The sequence below is a fragment of the Tyto alba genome, unplaced genomic scaffold (genome assembly GCF_018691265.1).
Source record: "Tyto alba isolate M040663 unplaced genomic scaffold, T.alba_DEE_v4.0 Super-Scaffold_34, whole genome shotgun sequence".
NCBI lineage: Eukaryota > Metazoa > Chordata > Aves > Strigiformes > Tytonidae > Tyto > Tyto alba.
In genome coordinates, this window is record NW_024881309.1 from 1,290,854 (window position 1) to 1,310,704 (window position 19,851).

At 40.6% G+C, this 19,851-nt stretch overlaps 1 protein-coding gene across 1 annotated transcript in view; it reads right to left on the minus strand.

The window, feature by feature from the left end:
- Positions 1 to 14,861, minus strand: part of ANTXR1 (ANTXR cell adhesion molecule 1) — a 112,695-nt gene extending 97,834 nt beyond the window's left edge. The window contains exons 1-5 of the mRNA XM_032985154.2: positions 14,416 to 14,861; positions 5,014 to 5,085; positions 4,246 to 4,317; positions 1,678 to 1,759; positions 418 to 451 (exon numbers count right to left, since the gene is read on the minus strand). Coding sequence (XP_032841045.1) covers positions 418 to 451; positions 1,678 to 1,759; positions 4,246 to 4,317; positions 5,014 to 5,085; positions 14,416 to 14,567 — 412 coding nt within the window. The 5' untranslated portion in view covers positions 14,568 to 14,861. The remainder of the gene's footprint in view (positions 1 to 417; positions 452 to 1,677; positions 1,760 to 4,245; positions 4,318 to 5,013; positions 5,086 to 14,415) is intronic.
- Between the last annotated feature and the right edge of the window lie 4,990 nt (positions 14,862 to 19,851).

The window sequence follows — 19,851 nt, forward strand, 5'->3', positions numbered from 1 at the left end:
AACATTTTTGCAGTTGTCTGCACTTACTACTGTATTTAATAGTTTATGGGGGAAAAAAAATTGCCTAACAGCACCTCAGCATACATACTCATGTTTCAGAAGGAAGAAGAAATGGTTACTCGAGTCCTCAAACAAAAAGAACAAGATAAGGTACTAGACAGTTTTGGTAAGATTAGGCACCTTCAGTCAGCCTGGATTCTAACTTCTGTCCTGAAAAACATTTATTCCAGCTCTGGATCCTTAAAGCTCCACCTGTTCTTTTTCAGGAACAGCTACCCTGAATAATATCACGTTCCTGTAACAACAGGAACCACCTCCCACCTTTCCCATAGTGAAGCTGCATTTCAAATCTATTAAAATTATCAGTCAAAAAGAAAGAGAAAAAAAAACATTCAATGGATCAAGAAAGTCTCTCACCGTGAACATTTTCATAGTAAATCTGTTCACTTGCCTGAAATTAAACCAGAATGTGTAATTAGCAATAAACGAATAATAATACTTTGTGGGCATCTATGCATGCACCAGAAAGAAAGAGAAGATGACAGTGAGTGAGGATGTCATGTTTGTAGTCTGCACATAACCTATGCTTTCAGAGATACCTGCTTCATAGAACCAGTTTCTTGCCTATGGTTTCGACTGCGTTACTTCAAGGCCTTATCTAAAGCATAACTTTGTCAAACCAACTGTAAGGCCATTGGCCAACAATAATGCAGTCTCTCACTATTCTGCTATCTGGAAATCACATTCACCTTTCTCCTTGAGAAACATCCTAGGTCCATTGATAAAGATTCCCCAGCACCTCTAGATAAACTATTCCAATTGCAAATAAACCAACTGCAGAGAGATATTCTTATGTTTCTGTGTCACGCTTCATCTATGCACATGCATATTCTGCAAGGTAGAAGGGCAAATGTTTCAGTGTGCATCTATTCAAAATTAGAAAGTAGGCCACCCTGAACATCTTTGGCTTACAAATTTCATTTTTGTGTTGAATTTAAATTCGGGTTTTTGGACTTCTGCAAAGTTTCTTAAATCACCAAATTCTGGGATTTGGTTCTGGACTCCTAGTTAAGAGCCAGCATCACTCTCCGGTCACTTGAATTTTTGTTGTGTGTTTACATGCATTTTCAGTAGGCAGACAGTTCCCCCAAATCCTCCAAAATGTATGTGTAGTACAGAAGTGGGAGGGGGTTCAGGAGTTCAGGTTTAGATAAACTCCCAAGCTTGTAAAATATACGGAAGGAGAAAATCAGAGCAGGCAATAGCTTCTGCACAACATTATTTGTCCATCAGTGAAAACAGGCTAGTGCCATGGCCTCAGCCCCCATCCAACTCTAACAAGCTACTGTAACACCCACGCAGGACTCTAGACAGCTTTCCACCCTTCATGAACATGGTTTCATGTGGGATTGAAATGCCAAAGCCTTCAGTTTAGAAACAAGGCAGAAAAGGCAGCTCCCCCCATAAAAACTGAAGGTAAAAAGAAAGATTAGTAAGGTTTGCTACTCCCTTGTGCCAGCTCCAACACCGAAGGCATACACTTCAGTGTACCTATTGTACGAAAGGCAAATAGCCCCACTTACCTACCAGAGAATTATTAATTAGATTCCTTTGTTTAACATTTCCTGAGGAGCACCCAGACACAGTTTAGAGGCACTATAGCATGCAACTAGTTACCCTTTCAAATCCTTCATGCATGTATGTGTCACCTCCCGGAAGGACTTTCTGCAGCTCCTCTAGCCCCTGGCGTATCTGTTCTCTGAAATAAATGCAGATGAATTGTTAGGTCCAAGATCAAATTTATCAGGGATTGGTATCCAGGTGAAGACAGGCATGGCAGAACCAGATACGGGGAGGAGGGGGAAGAGTTAACTCAGTGTTTATATAGGCTAAGGTAACGTCTGGGTAGATACCTTTCTAAGGAAGTGGAAAACAGAGCAGATGTGCTCCCAGTGTTCCCACACCCTGGGAGAAGCATTACAGCAACAGCATCTCCTAGGTCAATATCCATACATGTCTTTCTAAATAAATATTCCCTGTGTAGCCCTGGTCAAACCTCTGATGCAGAAGCAGAGCAGCTGACTTGCACCTGGCTCACTTTCCTCACTTATGCTTGCTTGACTATACAAATGTAATCCAACAGCCGCAGAAAATAACACAATCTCAAACCATCCTGGCAACTCCAGTTTATTTGGACATTACACCTTCAGTCTCTGTTCAAAGTGACTTGAACATTAAAGCCTTTCCCAATATCTCATTATGATTCAGGGTATCTGGTTTAATTTTTTCAGAAATCCCAGTCACAGTGACAGATCAACTGCAGGCTAAATGGGGTGGGCATCCATTTGTTCTACTGAGTTCCAGGCACCAAACTCTAGAAGCCAATACAGGCGAGAAGTCTTTAATACCAAGATAAAACCCTGCAATGTGTTATATAAATTATACAATCTTCATAGGAGCCAAATTAAGGCACTGCATGCAGAACCCCACTGACATTACAAGACCAAATGCCAGAAGTCAGTTTTGTCTGTGCATTTTTTAACTACTTCAGAAAATCGAGTTTGTGTGATCATCACATAGTCTATCTCACATTTGTGAGGCTGATTGCAGTGGTGCATTAACTTTATCCAGTCTACAGAACAGTAACTCCCACAGGGAGAAAAGAGTATCTGCTTTTGCAATAGATTGAATTAGCAAACATTCAGGAACTCATTCTGTGCCTACGATATCCCAAACTAGTTATGCATTAAGCTGTATATCACAGTGAGCTAGGGACAGATATTTCCTCCACTCAGCTACCCATGCACATACCAAGCCAAAGCTGAATATAAAATCAAGAGCATTTCCTGTGATTAGAACTATTTTTCAAGCATGCACACTGAAATTTTAAATTAGACAGCAAAGTTCTTTAAAATGTCAATCCTGTCTCATTAGATGCACAGAGTTTTTCCAAAAAAAGATGCTAAGCACCCTTAATTTTCCTGTTCAGATGCTAGTACACCACACGGAGGCATAGGCAAGGTAGAAAAAAGGTTTTGCCACTACTCAATTAAGAAAAGACCAGTATGAAACCCATACCTTGTTCGTCAGTCCTCCAATAAAAAACGGCAGCTTTCCAGTCAGCTGGCTTTTAGACTAATACCATATCAATATCCTGTTCCCAGTCAACATTTCTAGGACAGCTGGATAAACATGAAATACGTTTCCACATGGGAAACTCTTGAGTCTCACAGTTTAAAGCTTTAACAGACTAGAGATCTTTGCAATGGGGTGTGGTCACAGGGTGGGAGACTGAAAGAGGCAGGGAACAGATTTTACTTTGGCACAGAGTTAGATATGGTTAATTCTCTTTATACTTATTGTTGCAGTAAGTGGCAAGAGATGCTTAGGCTGATTGGGTTTAATGACATTTTCAAGGTTGGTATGTATGTCGACTGGTCTTTAGGAAACTGGCCAGTTTCCAATTCATTCCTCTATAGTAGCTGCTCTGGTATGCAATTTCATAGACATCCAATATGTAAAACACATGCTGACTTACATAGCCTTCACATGTGTTACATATATTTTTGCTCCACGTGGCAATGAAGTTAACAGAGGAAGCAGGAGCGATTAAAGGACCTCATCCAGCTCTCCTTGAAGACACAGTAAAAAAAAAAAAATCCATCCCATAGGTTTTACTGGGAGTAACTTGGGGATCTACAAGGGGAAGACAGGAACATGCTTCAGAAACATGGCAATCAAAATGCCAAAAAATATATACCCTTGCAATCCATCCTAAACACCGTTTGCTTATAACATACCTTCAGACTTCCTAAGAAATCACATTCACCTGGGCATCACCTATAGCTTTCAGGTTTATTTTTATGGGAAGGGAGTTTCACCTACTTGTTTGTAGAATAAACTCCCTAACAACGTTTCAAAGGCAACAAGGCTCTTATTCTCTGACAAAAGCCTGAAAAATCTGTGGAAGACAGACTTCCTCAATGAAAGCAGTTTGAGTTAAAACCCTAATTGCTGACAGGAAGACATTTAGAAGTTAAAATTAAGAAGGCCACCTCTGACTTAAGAGGATTTAATGCATTCTAGCAAAATGAGTGAAAATGGGCAGGTGATTCAAACAATTAAATTGAGAAGCACAAACGTGTCACAACACTGCTCACAGTGGACTGGAAATCATTGAACAAGGAAGGTGAAGAAAGCAACAAGGACACAAAAGCTGTTGTGCATCTTTAAACCTCTTCTTACCTGTCTTCTGTTAACCTCATTAGAATTGAGCCTCTAGTTGAAAAAACGATGAAGGACATCCTCAGCTGAGGGCTGGAAAAGGGGAGGAAAAAAATATATTATTTTGGTCATCCAGACCAGAGTATGCATAGCACCAAACACACAAGGCGCTCTGATTGCTATCTAGATTATAACTTAACAGGATGAAAGACAGGACAGAGCAGCAAAAGGTGTTTTGCTCTGGGTCTTCCTAGTCAAGGCAAACCCTGAAGAATCCTGCTAAAAGATGTAAATAGCACTTGTATCATGACCTTACAACTGCTAAAGCAAGAAAGGCCTAAATGCATCCTGGTATCACCATGGAGATGAAGGAAGGCTAATTATGTTTATCGTAACACTTTCCACCCACTGGCCTGGAGGATTTTTCATCTAGTCTCAAGGCACTCAGCTCCTGAAAGCTACAGCCTCAGGCCTCTCCCTGCAGACCCAGACCTCTGTACCTCACACATGCACGACAAACAAGAGGATTCCTTCCCCACAAAAATACAATTTGATCCATGGAAGTCAGGCAGGAACAAAGGGAACAATTAGCTTGTCTACTTCTGTTTCCTGCAAGACAGAAATCTGGGGAAAAGCAGTCAATGGGATGATCCGAGAAAAGCATTAAAAGCTCTCCATCAGGGGACTGGCACCAGCATGTGCTACTTGACTGTGACTGTGAGCAGGTCTCCTAGCCACTGGCACACACGTCCCTCCTCGTTTGGTTATCTGCAAAGCAGCACTTCTTACCTTATGAACTTGCGGGCCAAATGTTCCACAAAATGATATATTTCATTCCAATGGTGCAGGACACTTCCTGATCTAGGGAAACAATTATTATAGGAGATATTAGTTTAATTGCTGGCCTTGCAGTTTTCCCAGCCTAATGTTTTGTTACACATTGCTCAGCTAGCCATTTCTTTTTGTTTTGTTTAACACTTGCTGTCCATATTCTTCTTGTAAAGATACATTCAACTGTAAATGAAATTTCCTACTTAACTTTGAAAAGCAAGAGTAATTTACACTCCACGGAAGTGTTTGAGGCTACACTTGGCAATAATATATGGCAGTTATGCTAGACCTTTAGCACAGCCTTAAGCAAATAAACCCTGAGCAAAGACCTGTCTCTGCACAGTATTCTAGATTAATTCCACCAACTCACTTGCCATACCATTATGCAGAGATTTTAGCTCAAGTGTATTTTGAGAATAAAATGCAGTTAGAGGAACAAATTATTAAACTACTCTAGTGTTCCCACTGTGCTAGAGACTGTGAAAAGTAAAACACCTTTGGTCCACATCTTGACTGTTCTGACTAATTCCTTCACACCTCAATTAAAGGCAAAAGAAACTAATTTCACTCCTCAGGAAAATAAACCATGGACTATAATGGGATTGGATTATTCTTCTTTATGTTGTAAGAACCAGGAAAAAATTAGGTTAATCAGAATCTTTCAGCACTAAATGCTCCCTCTGGCATAAACACTTCAATATTAATATTGGAAAAAAATTCCTTCCTGGTGTTAGAAAATAAATGTGTCATCACTTATGTAATTCATTGATTACCATTAAAAATACTTATGGAGAAATAACCATTCCAGCTTTAATAGAAACTTCATTGATCTGCAGACTGAAGAAGGAAAGTTGAAGATTCGAGAAGATGCTTTTTCACTTCACAGAAAGAAAAGACATCTGACCTGACTCTGTTCTACCTTAGATCTGAGACTGCAAATGAATAGCCATGAACAGATTCACCCAAGTACTGCACACCTGGTACAGCCAACCCCAGCCTGGCTGCAAGGAGCATTACTTCACTTCCTAACAGCACAGCAAGCATGCAAACCACATTGTGCAGGTCATACATATTTCCTTCTCTATTCCTCTCACACCTGGTCTTCATTTACAGCCATTCAGTAAAAACCTTGACCTTGCCCACTTCCTCCATGATACCTTAAGCCATTCTTTCTCTATATGACCCCAATAGGTCCAAAGGCAACCTTAGATGACATGCAGTGAGGACCCTTGCACAGGTACAAGAGCATATGGTCCATCTGGAAAACAGTGAATGCTCTGGCTCTTGTTGCACAAAGGGCCCAATACCAAATGCACCTCTTCAAAGACAACCTTACAGGCACTCCCATTTTGTCCACAACTGTGAGAAACAGACTGCAGAGGAGACTCGATCATAAGCAAATGCTAATAGTGCTACATTACTTCTTGGCTCTCTTTCATCAGACCAGGACTTGAAATTATTTGTTCTCCATGCAAATGTGTATCAGAGAAGACCAAAGAAACACCAATAGCAAGGGTCTTGATAAACTAATTAAACCACACACACAATGGGAAAATTGGTGTCTCGTTGGTGTCTTGATGAAGGGTGAAGTACATCAGGACTTGCTCTCAAACAAGAAACTTAACCCCTGCTACATCCAAAATGCAAACTGATAGAACAGAGACACACAAAGCTCAACCCCAGGTGCAACTGGAATAACTTTGAGACCTTGAATATGACAGGCACTCCAGTCCCATCAATGCCAAATACCCCAAATAATTTCCAAGAACTGGGCTAGAAAATAAGTATTGCCTTTATATGGTGAGGCATAAAATAAACACTTGACTTCATAGCCATGGTTACATAAGTCTCCAGAAGATACATGAAGCCAAGGCTCTGTTAACCATAAAAAAATTACTACCTCCTTCAGTGAAATGTGTGTTGCTTTAGACCATAAACCCACCTCTCAAAAAAAGTATACCTCATTAAAGATTCACATGACTTCTGAACCATCTAGTCACAGACATGTGAAGTTAGGACCCTTTCACAAGCCTACCCTAACCAACCTTCTCCCAGCCATCAGATAAGATGACCATACTACACTTCATGTTAAGGGAAACGTAGCACCCAGCCTCTGTCAACACAGAAGCTCTAGCCAGCCCTGACTTGCAACAGGACAGTGCCCTAGAAGCTACATTTAGCCTTTAAAAGCATGGTTATTTCTTCTCCTCTGAACAAAAGTTCATCATCACTTAAAATTACTATTGCAGCAAGGCAGCTGGGAATGAGATCCAGCCACAGAGCACATAAGGTATGTAGGTCGTCATATAAAACTCCTGTCATTTTCCATGGCTCTGAGAAGCCATGCATATTTTGAAAAGAGCATTTGCCAGAATAAAGCTTAAAAAACAATAGCTCGATTCAATGATGAGCCAGTCAATAAGTCAATAGCACATCCTGTTTAAGTGTTTGCTTTTGCAACTGTTGTTCTGCTGGTCTTAAATTGTTCAGGCAGTTTTTTCAGGTGAGCAGGGCTTTTTAATTCTTCACACAAGTACGGCTTCAGCTCCTGCTGCACCTCCCCCCCTTCATCATCCTCACTTTGTCCTCCCACCAACAGTCCCATCTTTATGCCCTCTGGAACAAAACTCCAAGCATCTGAAGTTACAGCCCTTTTTCCATTAAACCTTCCCACACATCTATTAACACACAAAAGGAACAATCTGAAGTTCAAAAGCAGCAGAATCTTAAACATCTATTTTAAGGAAATGTCTTACCATTGCTACAATCATGAAAACAAACCCACTCTATCCCACAAATTGAGAATGGTTTCTGCTTCCAGTTCCAAAGGCACTGAAGTGAGGCAACTGGAACAGTCTACAGTTCATTTATTCTTCATCTCTACGAGAGCAAGCTATAAAAGGGTCCCAAAATGAAGGCTCACACTTTTGCTGACCATACACTGTTCCTTCTAGCACAGGAAGTTTTCCATCTCTAGCTAGACAACTTGCAATCTACGTGCAGTTAATTTCTCCATCTAGTAAAGCCCAGGTGTCGGTGGCTAAAAATACATGGGTCTGCATTTAGAAATAAGTACTCCTCTAATACATAAAATACGTTTTCTGAAACACACTTCATACTTCTTACAGTCTTCACTTGGCATAAAATGAGCAAAGCCAATAAAACTAACCTTTTTGCAGACAATAGAAAGTTTACAAAACCAGCATTAGCTTACATCATTAGCTTAAGTCTTTCAGTTGTGTTATTCGGAAGCCCCTCAGTAAAAGGCACTTGTCACTTGTAAAGCCTCTCATAAGGCTGGCCAAGAACTCTGAATAGGACAAGTATTTCTGTAGCCTTAATGTAAGACAATAAAAGCCAAAATTAAAATTGTTATCTCTTCATATTCCCAAAGAGAAACAAGATGATCAGCGAGCCAACATGTTGCAGCTGAATACTTGATGCTACAAACTTGCAATTTAAGAAAAAGCTTGTCTTGAGGATGCCAAATTCTTTTGATGGAGAAAAGCCCAATAAATGGAAATTAAGACTAAGTAAACCATTATGTCTTTAACAAGAGAATGATACATTCTGTGGTCAACTGTGCTGGCATTTTGCACATCTAATCTAAATGCAAGGGTGAGAGAGATAGTCCACGTGGCTCCGTGGTTCCAGACGCAGAGCCATGTTCTGGCTAAACCCTGCCCAACAGCAGGTGCTTTTCTCCCACTCACTGTGACAAGATGCACCATAACCTAAAGCCACAGCAACTCAGACCTCCTTACAATTTGTCTTTCTTGCATTTTTTAGACTCCTTATTTCCATTTCTGTCATTGTCTTCTCAGTATACCCATAGTTTTATTTAATTCACAAACTAGAAGAAAACAGAATCAAGGCCGCAAACTCATACAGACTTCACACCAGTTATGTGCACTGCAGCTGACTGAAGTACATAAAGACACCTGATTTATAGACTGATGTCAATCCAAATTCTCCTTATACTTCCACAGTTTTGGAATAAATTCAAGAAGTCTCATAGCTATCAAAGAATGGCATTGAACCAAGAAGTTTTGCAGCATCATTTTATTGAGCTCTTTAAAAATAACACAAATGAGCTAGAAAGTGTCCTTTGTCTTTCCAAATACTTAGGGAGCAATTCTGAAAACACTGCATAAAAAAGATGTTAGGGAGGTGGTGCAATTCTTTGAGGAAACAGTACTTATGTCACACTTCACATGAGACAGCTCACCAGAGATACTGTCAAAAATTTGAGGTTACAGGGTCTATAGAACTCCAGTTCAGAGCAGGATAATCTTTTAAGTCCAATCATAGACCAAGAACATCCTCCTCTCCCTCACTGGCAGGGGTACATAAAAAACAACTAATAAACAAGTAACCATGGATTGGATTTACATCAAACAGTAGATAAAGTACAGTGTGCTGCAAGTGCACGCTTAGTCCTGGATGTAAGGTAGCTCCCACCTATCCCTTTTGCCAAGGAATAGGTAACCTTAGACTTGCCACTAGCTACAAAACATGCACACAGGTCTCTACGGGCAAGGATTTCACATATTAACTTAGCTCATTGCAATTGCATGCCTACAGCAGACTTAGAAGTTAATTACATTCCTCCAGACAACAAGCGAAAGGACACAGGAAAACAAATTTCTCCACCCTACCTTGCTAGTGTCCCTCAACTCTCATGATAAAACAAAAAAAAAAAACTATGCCCCCATATACTTGCAACCCCCTGCCATCCAAAGAAAATTAATATATTGCTCTGGATTCAGGCCTGTGATTCCAGAAAAACCACCAAGGAATCACTGACTAGGTCAACAAAGATCAGCGATGATTTTGAATCTATTTCTGCGGATATTCAATTTTACCATTGCCATTGAAATACAAATCATTGAAATCATTTTACCATTGAAACACAAAGGCTTGTATTTCTTCAGCTTAGAGCAGCTAGAATATGACTCAGCTGTGTAAGGGTCCTGTGGTTAGCTCTGTTGGAGGGCTCACGTTTCCCAGGGGAATAGTCACTACCACTAGAAGCGGTTCATGTAGGTCGGTCTCCCTGCCTGGTGATGCAGAGTGTCTGTCTGCTTTCCATCCCACTGTTGCCCCTATATTCTTCTACACTCTGAGTGTAAATCTGGATTTAGTCCCACTTAAGCCATGGTAACTACAGCTACTAAAGCTAGATTCAAAGAAACAACTATTAGCCTCTCCAGAGAAAGAGTTCCCCTTCAATACAACTGGTTAAAAATAGATCAGCTGTCTGGCTGAATAACGAAGGGATCACAGGAAACAGCTTGGATTACTTGCTTCATTTTGCCAACGAACTTTTAGAGCCAAGTTTTCTTTCACACATGTACAGTTCCTTGCATGTTTTCTGTGCATGGGTATAAAATGCCTACTATTTGCACACAACAGGTAAAAGCATAGGAAATAACACCTTTAACACACAGAGGATACAACAAAAGATTACCGAGAAGATTTATTTGCTGCTATTCCTTCCTTCCTACCTGCAAACAAATTAATCTGAGAGCTGTCTCTAAATGTTCCACTGTGCTCACGGGGGATGTGTACATACTACAGCACTAGACACGATGTCAGTTAGGGGGTGGGTCATAGTCTTCATTAAGTAGTCACATGGATGATATTTTTAGAATAACTGGACATCAGCAAAACCAAATATTTGCTTTTTTATCAACATCTCACTGCTTCCTCATTCTTCCTTCTTAATGAAGGCCTTATATCTTGCATCCAGGCTGTAAATCCTATGGCACCATCTTCTGCCATATGTTTTACTACCGTTCAGTCTACAGGAGACTCAATCTACAAAATCCCTCAGCACCACAGTAACGCAAAAGGACATGCCAACTAGGACCAGCTTTCTCAACAATCCTCCCAAGTTTAGCTGGCCTTACCTTCCACAACACTGAGAGCATCTTGGTATGAACTCCACTTTGAGATGCTCAGCACCCTGTATGAGTAGATCCTATATATAACCTAAATAGCAATTAGCATACACCTGCACTCTAAATAGCATACAGCTTGAGTTGTAGGCCTCTCCATCTTTTTTTTATTATTATTATTTTTTTCTTTCAATAAAAGCACAAGAGAAATGGATTAATCCAGTCTTAATCTATGTGAATACAATTCCTTCAGTGAACCTGCTGTCAGGCAGCTCAGAATTTCTAGTTAGGTGTTTGAGTGTGTAACACTATTTTTCTCCTTTTGTGTTTGCTGCATGTCCAGCAATGATTCTCAATAGACCTGGCAAGCCCTAGTTTCCTCCAAAGCTGGAGCACTGCACCAACAACAGTATGACAAATTCAGTTTTACTTGGCAAGGAGTTTGCGCAACTCGAACCACAGTCCTCTGGGGTGCCTTTGCATCACTTTTGGAACATAACTCTGCTAGCCTGAGCTCCAATGGTCACAGCATGAGAGGCCTTCTCTATTGTGACCTCAGCTGTGTGAGAACTCTTGAAGGTGATAAGAGACATGCAAGTGCATGTACAGAGATTAAGGATGCTATTGTAACCTAGCAAGCATACCTGATATCATTCAAGCTTTTGTTCTGTTTGTTACATGCACATCAAGGCTGCATAGCAGAAAAGGATTATTTCTGAATGACTGAATACTGGATTTTCCTCTACTTCATGACCATGAGAAATGAGAGATTTGCTTCAGGTCCTCTGAGCATGCCGTCTGCAGGGAGTCATCTGCAGACAGCTGGACAAAATTTGGTTTCCCTTCGACAGTTCACACAGCAAATTGCAGCAGTCTCCCAAGGAGAACATTGCAGGCAGCTAGAGCATCACTTCATGAGAACAGTTTATAACATGAGCTCCTTTCCCTGTGGGTTACATGTTCACTTTGAAGGGCTTCTTGTGGCCAGAAGTGTGCTTCAAGAGCCAGCACTGTGACAAGGACCGCGCACAGTGCAGCAGCTGGGACATGTCCTTTGAGCATCACACAGCCAGGGTGCTAACTGGACTTAAGTAGTCACTGAATCCAGCCAGGCACTGAGGCAAAAGGGTCAGTAGAGGGCTCTAGTGCTGGTGACTTCCAGGGCTGTGTTTATTATTTTTACATTACTGCTTTGATCCCAGAAAGTAGGTTGCTTAATATTTTAATGGCTTTCATCCACAATTGAAATTAACATTCGATGTTTCAGAATCAAATGTCTTCTGCTTCAGTGTCCTTTAAAATTTTTAATAATTTTTAGAGCTATTTCAAAGAAAAGCAGTGAGCCCTAAATCTATTATAATAATTTCATGGTTTGCCTGAAGGCCTCTGTAAGCATCACCTCTCTTTCCATTCAGGACATCAGCATTTCTGAAAACATTCTCTAAACTGTTAGAAGGCAAAAACTCAGGATAAATAAAACTCAAGCTTTTTAGAACTTCAGCTTAGCATCCAAGGAATAAAAGAAAGTTTGAAAGATAAAGGATATGGGATAACCTAATCTACCACAGTAAGTCTCTCATCAGCCTCCTCAAGGCTAAACATCAGGTCCATAGCATATTCTACACTTTAGATGCTTAAAAGAAACTCTCCTTCAAATTCCACTAGAAATCAAGGACATTTTTACATCAGTTCCTGTTCACTGCTGCACCAGAAAAATCCCAGAAATAGGAGTCCTGCTACTGTCAAAGCCATATTTTTCTGTTGGATACCTTGATAGATACACTGAGGTAAGCCTGCCTACTTTAAAGTTAGTGCCAAACTTTACATTTCCACCCAAATTCATAATCCCTTGAGCAAGTCTAGAAAATCATGCCTTTTAGTAACAGGACAGCACAGAACTTGAAATAAGTGGCTGTTAGAATTACATGAGCTCTGAGGTATAACACAGCACATCCATCAGATTTGAGAAAACTTTCAATTCTGCTTTAGCTGTTAGGGAAATGAAGTTTACAACAGCTGTCTGCAATACAAATCATGCTCTGGTTTGTTTTTTTTTTTTTTCTGTTTTGTTTTGGGTTTTGTTTGTTTTGTTTTATTTTATGTTTGTTTGTTTGTTTGTTTGTTTTCCGGTTGTTTGTTCTTTTTATATGTAGCAATAAAAGTATTCCAACTAATAACTGAACAGCCAGACCAACAAAATACATTAGACAGGTAGATCTTTCCACTGAATAAAGTAAAAAAAATAGTTTAAATCTTTCCCCTGGGGCATTAGGACAACTGGCATACTAAAATATCCAGTGTCCCACTCTTACATTTTACCCAGTATTTTGTAATAAAGTGTTATGTAATTCTAAGTAATTTATACTAATGGAATGTGGGAGCTACTGCAAAACACTCAAGAGGATCAGTCAGAAAGCTTCATCTGTGAGCACTTTTGGCAACTTGCAAATACTTTCCTGTCTCTGAAATTTATGGTTAATAATGTCAGTACCATGGCTCTGGCATGCATACTCTCCAGTATTTCCAAACCTCTGGTTCAAAATAACTATTCTTAATCAAGAAAATGAGGAGAATCATTTTAGCTAGTACTTTTTTATACATTTTTATAAATTGTTGTATTGCTTCAATATGAAGATTTCCAAAACTCAGCACATTTCTATTTCATATTGCTCCATCTCCAGTCTGAAGGCTTGTAAAGATGCAAATTTACCAGTGCCAAGAAGATGACACTGTCACAATCAGTGATGAAAAAAACCGAGGGAGGAAGTTATCTTCAGTATAAATAGTTAAGCAGTCAAAATATGCATTTGATTAACAGGAAACAAAGAAAATGTGACTCAGCATAGAGAAAATGAAGCTCTCTTTTTAAATAAGGCATTCTAGCTGTTTTCCATCACAACAGCCAAAATCAGACCCTTTCAAAGGGAGTAGCCACCTCTCAGAGCCCAGTCTTCACCTGCAAATTGCTGCTCTAGAACGTTCAGAGCTAAGGAGCAAGCGATACAGAAGCAGACCTCCAGGCAGGCGAGAATTTCCTCCACGTTTTCAGCTACAGAATACAGCCTGCAATAATAACTCTCCAACCTCTGCCTTCATCAGTTCCTCAACCTTCACGGTTCACAGGGAAATCAGAGGTGACCTGGGTGCTGCCCTCCTCCCAACAATTCTTTTAAGAAACTACGGAGTCAAGTACACGATAAAGTTTCTATAATCAGCCATAGCAAAATTTATAATAATTTAATTTACAAGGCACAATGGGATTATATACTAGACCTACCAAAGAAGTTACCACAACAAAAACAAAGCCAGAGTAGTAAGGCATCTCACAGGTCCCTCCAGGACACAGTGACTTCTACAAAACCAAAATCCAAAGAAAACCCCCTCAGTATCAGTAAATGCCATTCCAGTTCATGCCTAGAGAAAGATTTCTCTGAAAAAGAACAGAGTAGAACTGACTTACTTGTCTAGAATGAAATACAAATCAAATCCTCCGTAACAGGCAGGACCACCATTCTCTCGCTTTCCACCTTGTCCATCACAGGCTAGCATAAAAGTTGTTAGGAAGAGACATTTGAAGCCAAATCTCAAGATGCTTTGCTTTGCAATGGCCATTATATCCAGAGAGGAGGAGAAAAAGAAGTCTCTTCTTCCAAGGCTCCTTTATTTCACAGGTTTTTCCACAAAAGCCATTCAATGACCTTTAAATGTATATACGTATATTTTATTCCTTAAAACTCCACTTCCAACAGTTATCCTCAGGAATTGCAAGACTTTCCCCTTGTTTCTCTTGCACTTCTGTTTCTTGGTTTCAGATTTCAAGATGCACAATACTGTATTTCACTTTTTTTTTTTTAAAGGGACTTGACCCTCAGTCTCACTTGCAGCTCCTTAAAGCAGCACCATTGTTTTGCAAGAGAAGGAGCAGCCTCCTAACAAATCTTGTTTTGTCACAGACTTCAGAAAATGCAGGGAGGGTTTGAGGTTTTGTCACCCCTTAATTATTATTGTTATTATTAAGGATGGTAAGTTTTATTTTTCCTTAGCAAAAAAAGCTCAAAGAATGCCACCTTGTGGCGAAAAGTCAAGCTGACCGGCGTCTGCTTTTAAGCATATTCGTGCACCGGGCTCACTAAACACATACTACAGCAGCTCTAGGTATGAACATAGAAGCACTTTGCTTACAGCAGTCACACAGCACAGTGCAGGGACATCTTTATTTTCCCACGTAGGCAACATCTGAGTTTAAAGACCTTTAAAATCCTGGAGCAGTTTCACAAAAGTTAAAGTGACAAGCCACACCAACTTTCGTCCGTTGTATTTTCCTCAGACCTAAAAAATATCAATGTCCATGCCTATGATACAGGCCTCCCCCTCTTACCATCTTTGGCAAACTAATTTCAATCCCTAGGGCCTAAACTCCCCCTCTTCTAAGAAAGCCTGCCTGAAAATGTAAGTTCAGCCACACTTGCATTTTCTATCTCCTTCCACAAACACTAAAACCTGAGCAAGATAGCTCAAAAGCAAGAGCATACCCCAGTCAGAGCAGCCTCCTACACCAGCAAGAGTTAAACTAGAGAACCCAGGAGCAGGGGCTCCTGGCCTTCCCTCTCAAATCCTCTCAGGCCACAGCAACACACCTGTGCTCCCGGTACCAACTGTTGGTCAGCAGAGCAGCTTCTGGTGTTGCATTAAGTGTGGGGAGCCCAGACCAGGTTTCTGGAGGGGGAAGCAAGTGCATCTGAGTCAGGCTTTCAAGCTGATCTTTATTGCTTAAAGTGTTAGATTTGTCTTTAAAACATTCTTAGCAAAAGCAAGCAATCTGAGGAAAGACCAGGAAAAGCAGCAGGATAAGTTTCAAGGGAAAATGACAAACAGCATGGTAGCAGACTTTTGACAGAAGTGGAAACATCTGGATTACACATTAGTCAGGCACCTTGCTGCATTGATGATTAAAACTTTGGGAGTGTTCTCCTTCCCCCACCTGGCTATGCTCAGCAAATACACCAGCTCCATCACCTCTAATGTGGATAATACAGACATGTGGGCAGATGGTACCTCCTCAGTCCTGCTGCAAAATCCTGATCAGACCTGAAGGATGTGGAGATCCCTGGGAAGTCAAAGCTTCTTTAGGGCTAGACAGGAGCAAGAACCAGGTGTTTTGTAGATGGATATTTTGGGCTTCTATGACTAAAGTCAAGAGGAGCTGGGAATGTGGGTGCAAGTCTTGCAATTTGTCCCTTAGTCTGAAGGAAGAGCAGTAATGCAGCTCCTTACTGCATAGGCAGAAGATCCTTGTAACGATATCAAGCTTTCTACAATGATCAGAAATAAATCACAGTGTCAGAAATGTGTATGAGAGCCTTTTGCTGGGATAGCTGTGATGCTGCCCAAATTGAGTGTTGGCACCTGCACCAGCCCTGGGCTGGCAAAATGTGAGAGCAGGTGCTCCCTCCTGGGTGACTGTGAACAAGAGGCAGAGCTGCTGCCTGCTGCTTTGCATATCCCTGATCTGGTTGCTTAAATCCCCTGAGAGGAGGCTTCCAGGAGATAGCAAAGTGCAGAGCTGTAGTTCTTACAGTTAGGATAGGTGTGCTAGGCAAGCAGTTAGGGTTTGGTGATTTTAAAGTTTCATATGGATGCTCTGGAAAAAATCTGCTTATAGGTAGGAAGCTTGAATTGCACAAATCATGGGGTTACGCATTGAGAGTTCTGTGTGTGTATTTGAAAATTGTACTGCTCTAAGGAAGGGAAGGAGACCAGTCTGTAGATTCTTTTTTTGCTATTTTAAAAGAAAATGAGCTGACTGGAGGATGTAAAAATAGAAAGGGTAGAAGAAAAGCTTCCTCTCTGGGGACTTGTGTGCTGTCTTTAAGACGTTTTGGAAAAGCACTTAGGTCCAGCTTGTGATCTGAGGTACACTAGGGCTCCTGCCACAGCCAGATAAAGTATCTTATTGTCACTAGCTTATGGCCTGTGCCTATCTATCTAAAGATTAAAAGCAGATAATCTTTTTCATTGGTTTCTAACTGGCTGTGAGATGAACAAATATGTAGAGTTTAAATATTATTTTTTTAAAAAAAAGCACTGTACCTCAGGAAAATAACTTTGGCCTGAAGGTAGTAGAGGGAAAGGAGAGGTAATGGAGGAGAAGATCAGATTATCTGTGTAGCTGTGGATTCAGGCTGAGAGAAGGCCCAGCAAAGCTTGGGGAAAAGCCAAGGAATGAGGCATCAGATGAAGCTTAGAGCCCTCTGAGATGCAGGAAGCTTCTGACAAAGCAAAACACCCTGCTTTATGCTGTAATTCTGACTTTCTTCAGGGCTAGTCCTCTGCATATGCCTATCTTAAGAATGTGCCTTTGTGTTTATGATCTGGTAATAGCAGCATCAACAGTCTGAGAAAAGCAACTCCATAATAGGAAGCTCATGTGAGACATAGGAGGGGGCGTTGGAATTTCTCTCTGTCCCTCCCTCACTAAAAATGCTAGAAACAAAAATATTGTGAAGACTATAGCTTTTGTGTGAAAAACCTAACAGTTCTTGAAGAGACTGGGTGTGTTGTGCTCTTTGTGTGAAAGAGACAAGAAGTAAGGTGTTTTAATTGCATACAACAGTTCAGTGATTAATTAAACTCCAGCTGATGCCCTTGGTGTGTGAATAGAGTTTACATATGTAAATGATGGGGAAATGGTGTCAACAGGCTTTCATGTTTTATCATCTGCTCCCTTATATGTATCTATGGGCCCTTTTTTTAAGTTCATAGCTTGGCAGAAGCCAGTTCTGTCAGTTTGTGGTAACAGTGGTGTTCCTGATTGGCAAAAGGTAGCACATGACAGCATGGTGTGGGTTTTATGAGCAGTCACTTGGATGTCTTTCGGGGTGGTTCCTATTGGCTCACAAATATCTGACCTGTATGCTGGGTAATGGCTTCTGTCAAGATCTCAAAATCAGGTTCCATTGCTTTCACAGCACTTCAGGAAGCTGTTACAGCAGTTTGCATGGATAATCGAGATGTAACAAATTGCCTACGCTGACCAATGTTATTACTGTACAGGAATTACTTCCCTGTCCTCAGTACAGACATGTCCTTAAATTCACTAGCAGTATCTTCAAATGGTGTATTTCAGCACAGCTCTCCCAGTAGCGGCAGAGCTACAGTGTCTTGTGGGGTGTAGGACAACAGGCTTCCCTGGGTACGAGTTTTCTCTCTGCGTCTCAATCGTACAACATATAACTCAAGGCTGACACCCCGTGGCCAAGAAGGCTTTTTTCTTCCCTGGGTTGCTCTTATTTTTCAAGGGACCAGTAACTTCCTTGCCTCTTGCTTTTATTTGACTTTGCCATACTTTGATTTTTATTTGCATCTGCTCCAACATTTAAGGCTATATTGCATTATTTTTCTGGTTATTAGAGTTCATTCTACTAGATTTTTTAACAACAACTGCTAACTCTGAATATGTTTGTAACTTCTTCCTGAAGAGGAATATTAAGTCAAATATACAGATGAAAAAATAATGCTTGTAATGTGTTAAATAAAATGCGAGAAAATATGGCGTGGGGAATAATTCTGACATAATCTAAGAAGGCCATGCAGATACTTTCCAAGTCTTGTTTTTAATTTCTACTTAAACCTGATTAGGAGCAGGGGGTGCAGTCAGATATACTGTTGTCCCCTTTGCTTAAAGCTGTAGGAAACAGGATTGTGTAATAAATCTGTGCACTTCTCAACAGCCTTCCCTCCTCTCCTCAGTGTTGCATGTATACTGCTTTTGTTTGCCTTTGCTGGTTTTAAGGCAAAAGGATAAGCACACATGCCCAGCAGGAGGGAGCAGAGCTGCACAGAATGAAAGATTCAGATTTACTGACTACATTTCACATAATCCTGCAGGATTTAAAAGTAAATCCTACCTCGTTGTATTTGCAGTGTCTGACACCCTTTTCGAAGTGCTGTAAACATGGAGAATGTGACCATTTATCTGAGGCAAGGCACTGTATCTTAACTGACACTGTTCCTCCTTGAAAACTTTCTTTGGAAGAGGTTAATTATATGGACATGTGCTCCCAACTGGAGTGATAAATGGAAAACTTTTTTCCCTTTTTCAGACTGTGCTGTGTTGTCAAATTATCCTTCTCTTAATCATGCTTACAGATCTCCTTTTGACTGATTATTGTCTACTGTCTTTAGTATCACACTTATTAGCGCATGCTTCAGATTTTATGGGACAAAATGCAGAAGAGTGTATGCAGGGTGCAACTGTGGCTTCTTAAAATCCCAAATCATGGCATATCAGAGCCTGGGAGATGGCTCTCTGGACATCTGCCATGGATGGCTCTCTGCTTTAAATGTCACCTGCTGGGCTACAGTAATCTGTAGGGCTGGAGGAAGGTATGGTCTGGAAGACTGGTAGTGAGGCTGTTCTCGCTGTGTTCGTCCTTCACAACTCCTGTCCCAGCAGTGTGAAGCAAATGTGTACATATGCTGTGGGGGTGTGCTGGCAGGCACAGACTCTGGGCTGGGGTAACAAGACATGTAACAGCTCCACTTGTTATCAAGCAATAAAGTTTCTACTGAAGCATCAGGTTTATTTGAGGCCTCATCTTAACTCTGTTTCTTCAGATCACTTGCACTCCAGTTTTGCAGTAATCACAGATGTGGTTTTGTTCCTGCTGAGAAGTTTCTTTGGTTTGCTAGGTGGCTGAAATTTCCTATTTTTTTCACTCGTGTACATTTGTCTTTAAAAAGCACATACTGCTACTAAAAAGTTTCTTGACAGTCACTACTGGAAAGGCAGTCAAATAGAGAAATGCCAATAAGAAGGCAAAGTAGGGTATGACAAGAGCTGAAAGATTTTGTTAGGATACCGTATAATGACTAAGAATAAGTAAAAATCTCTCGT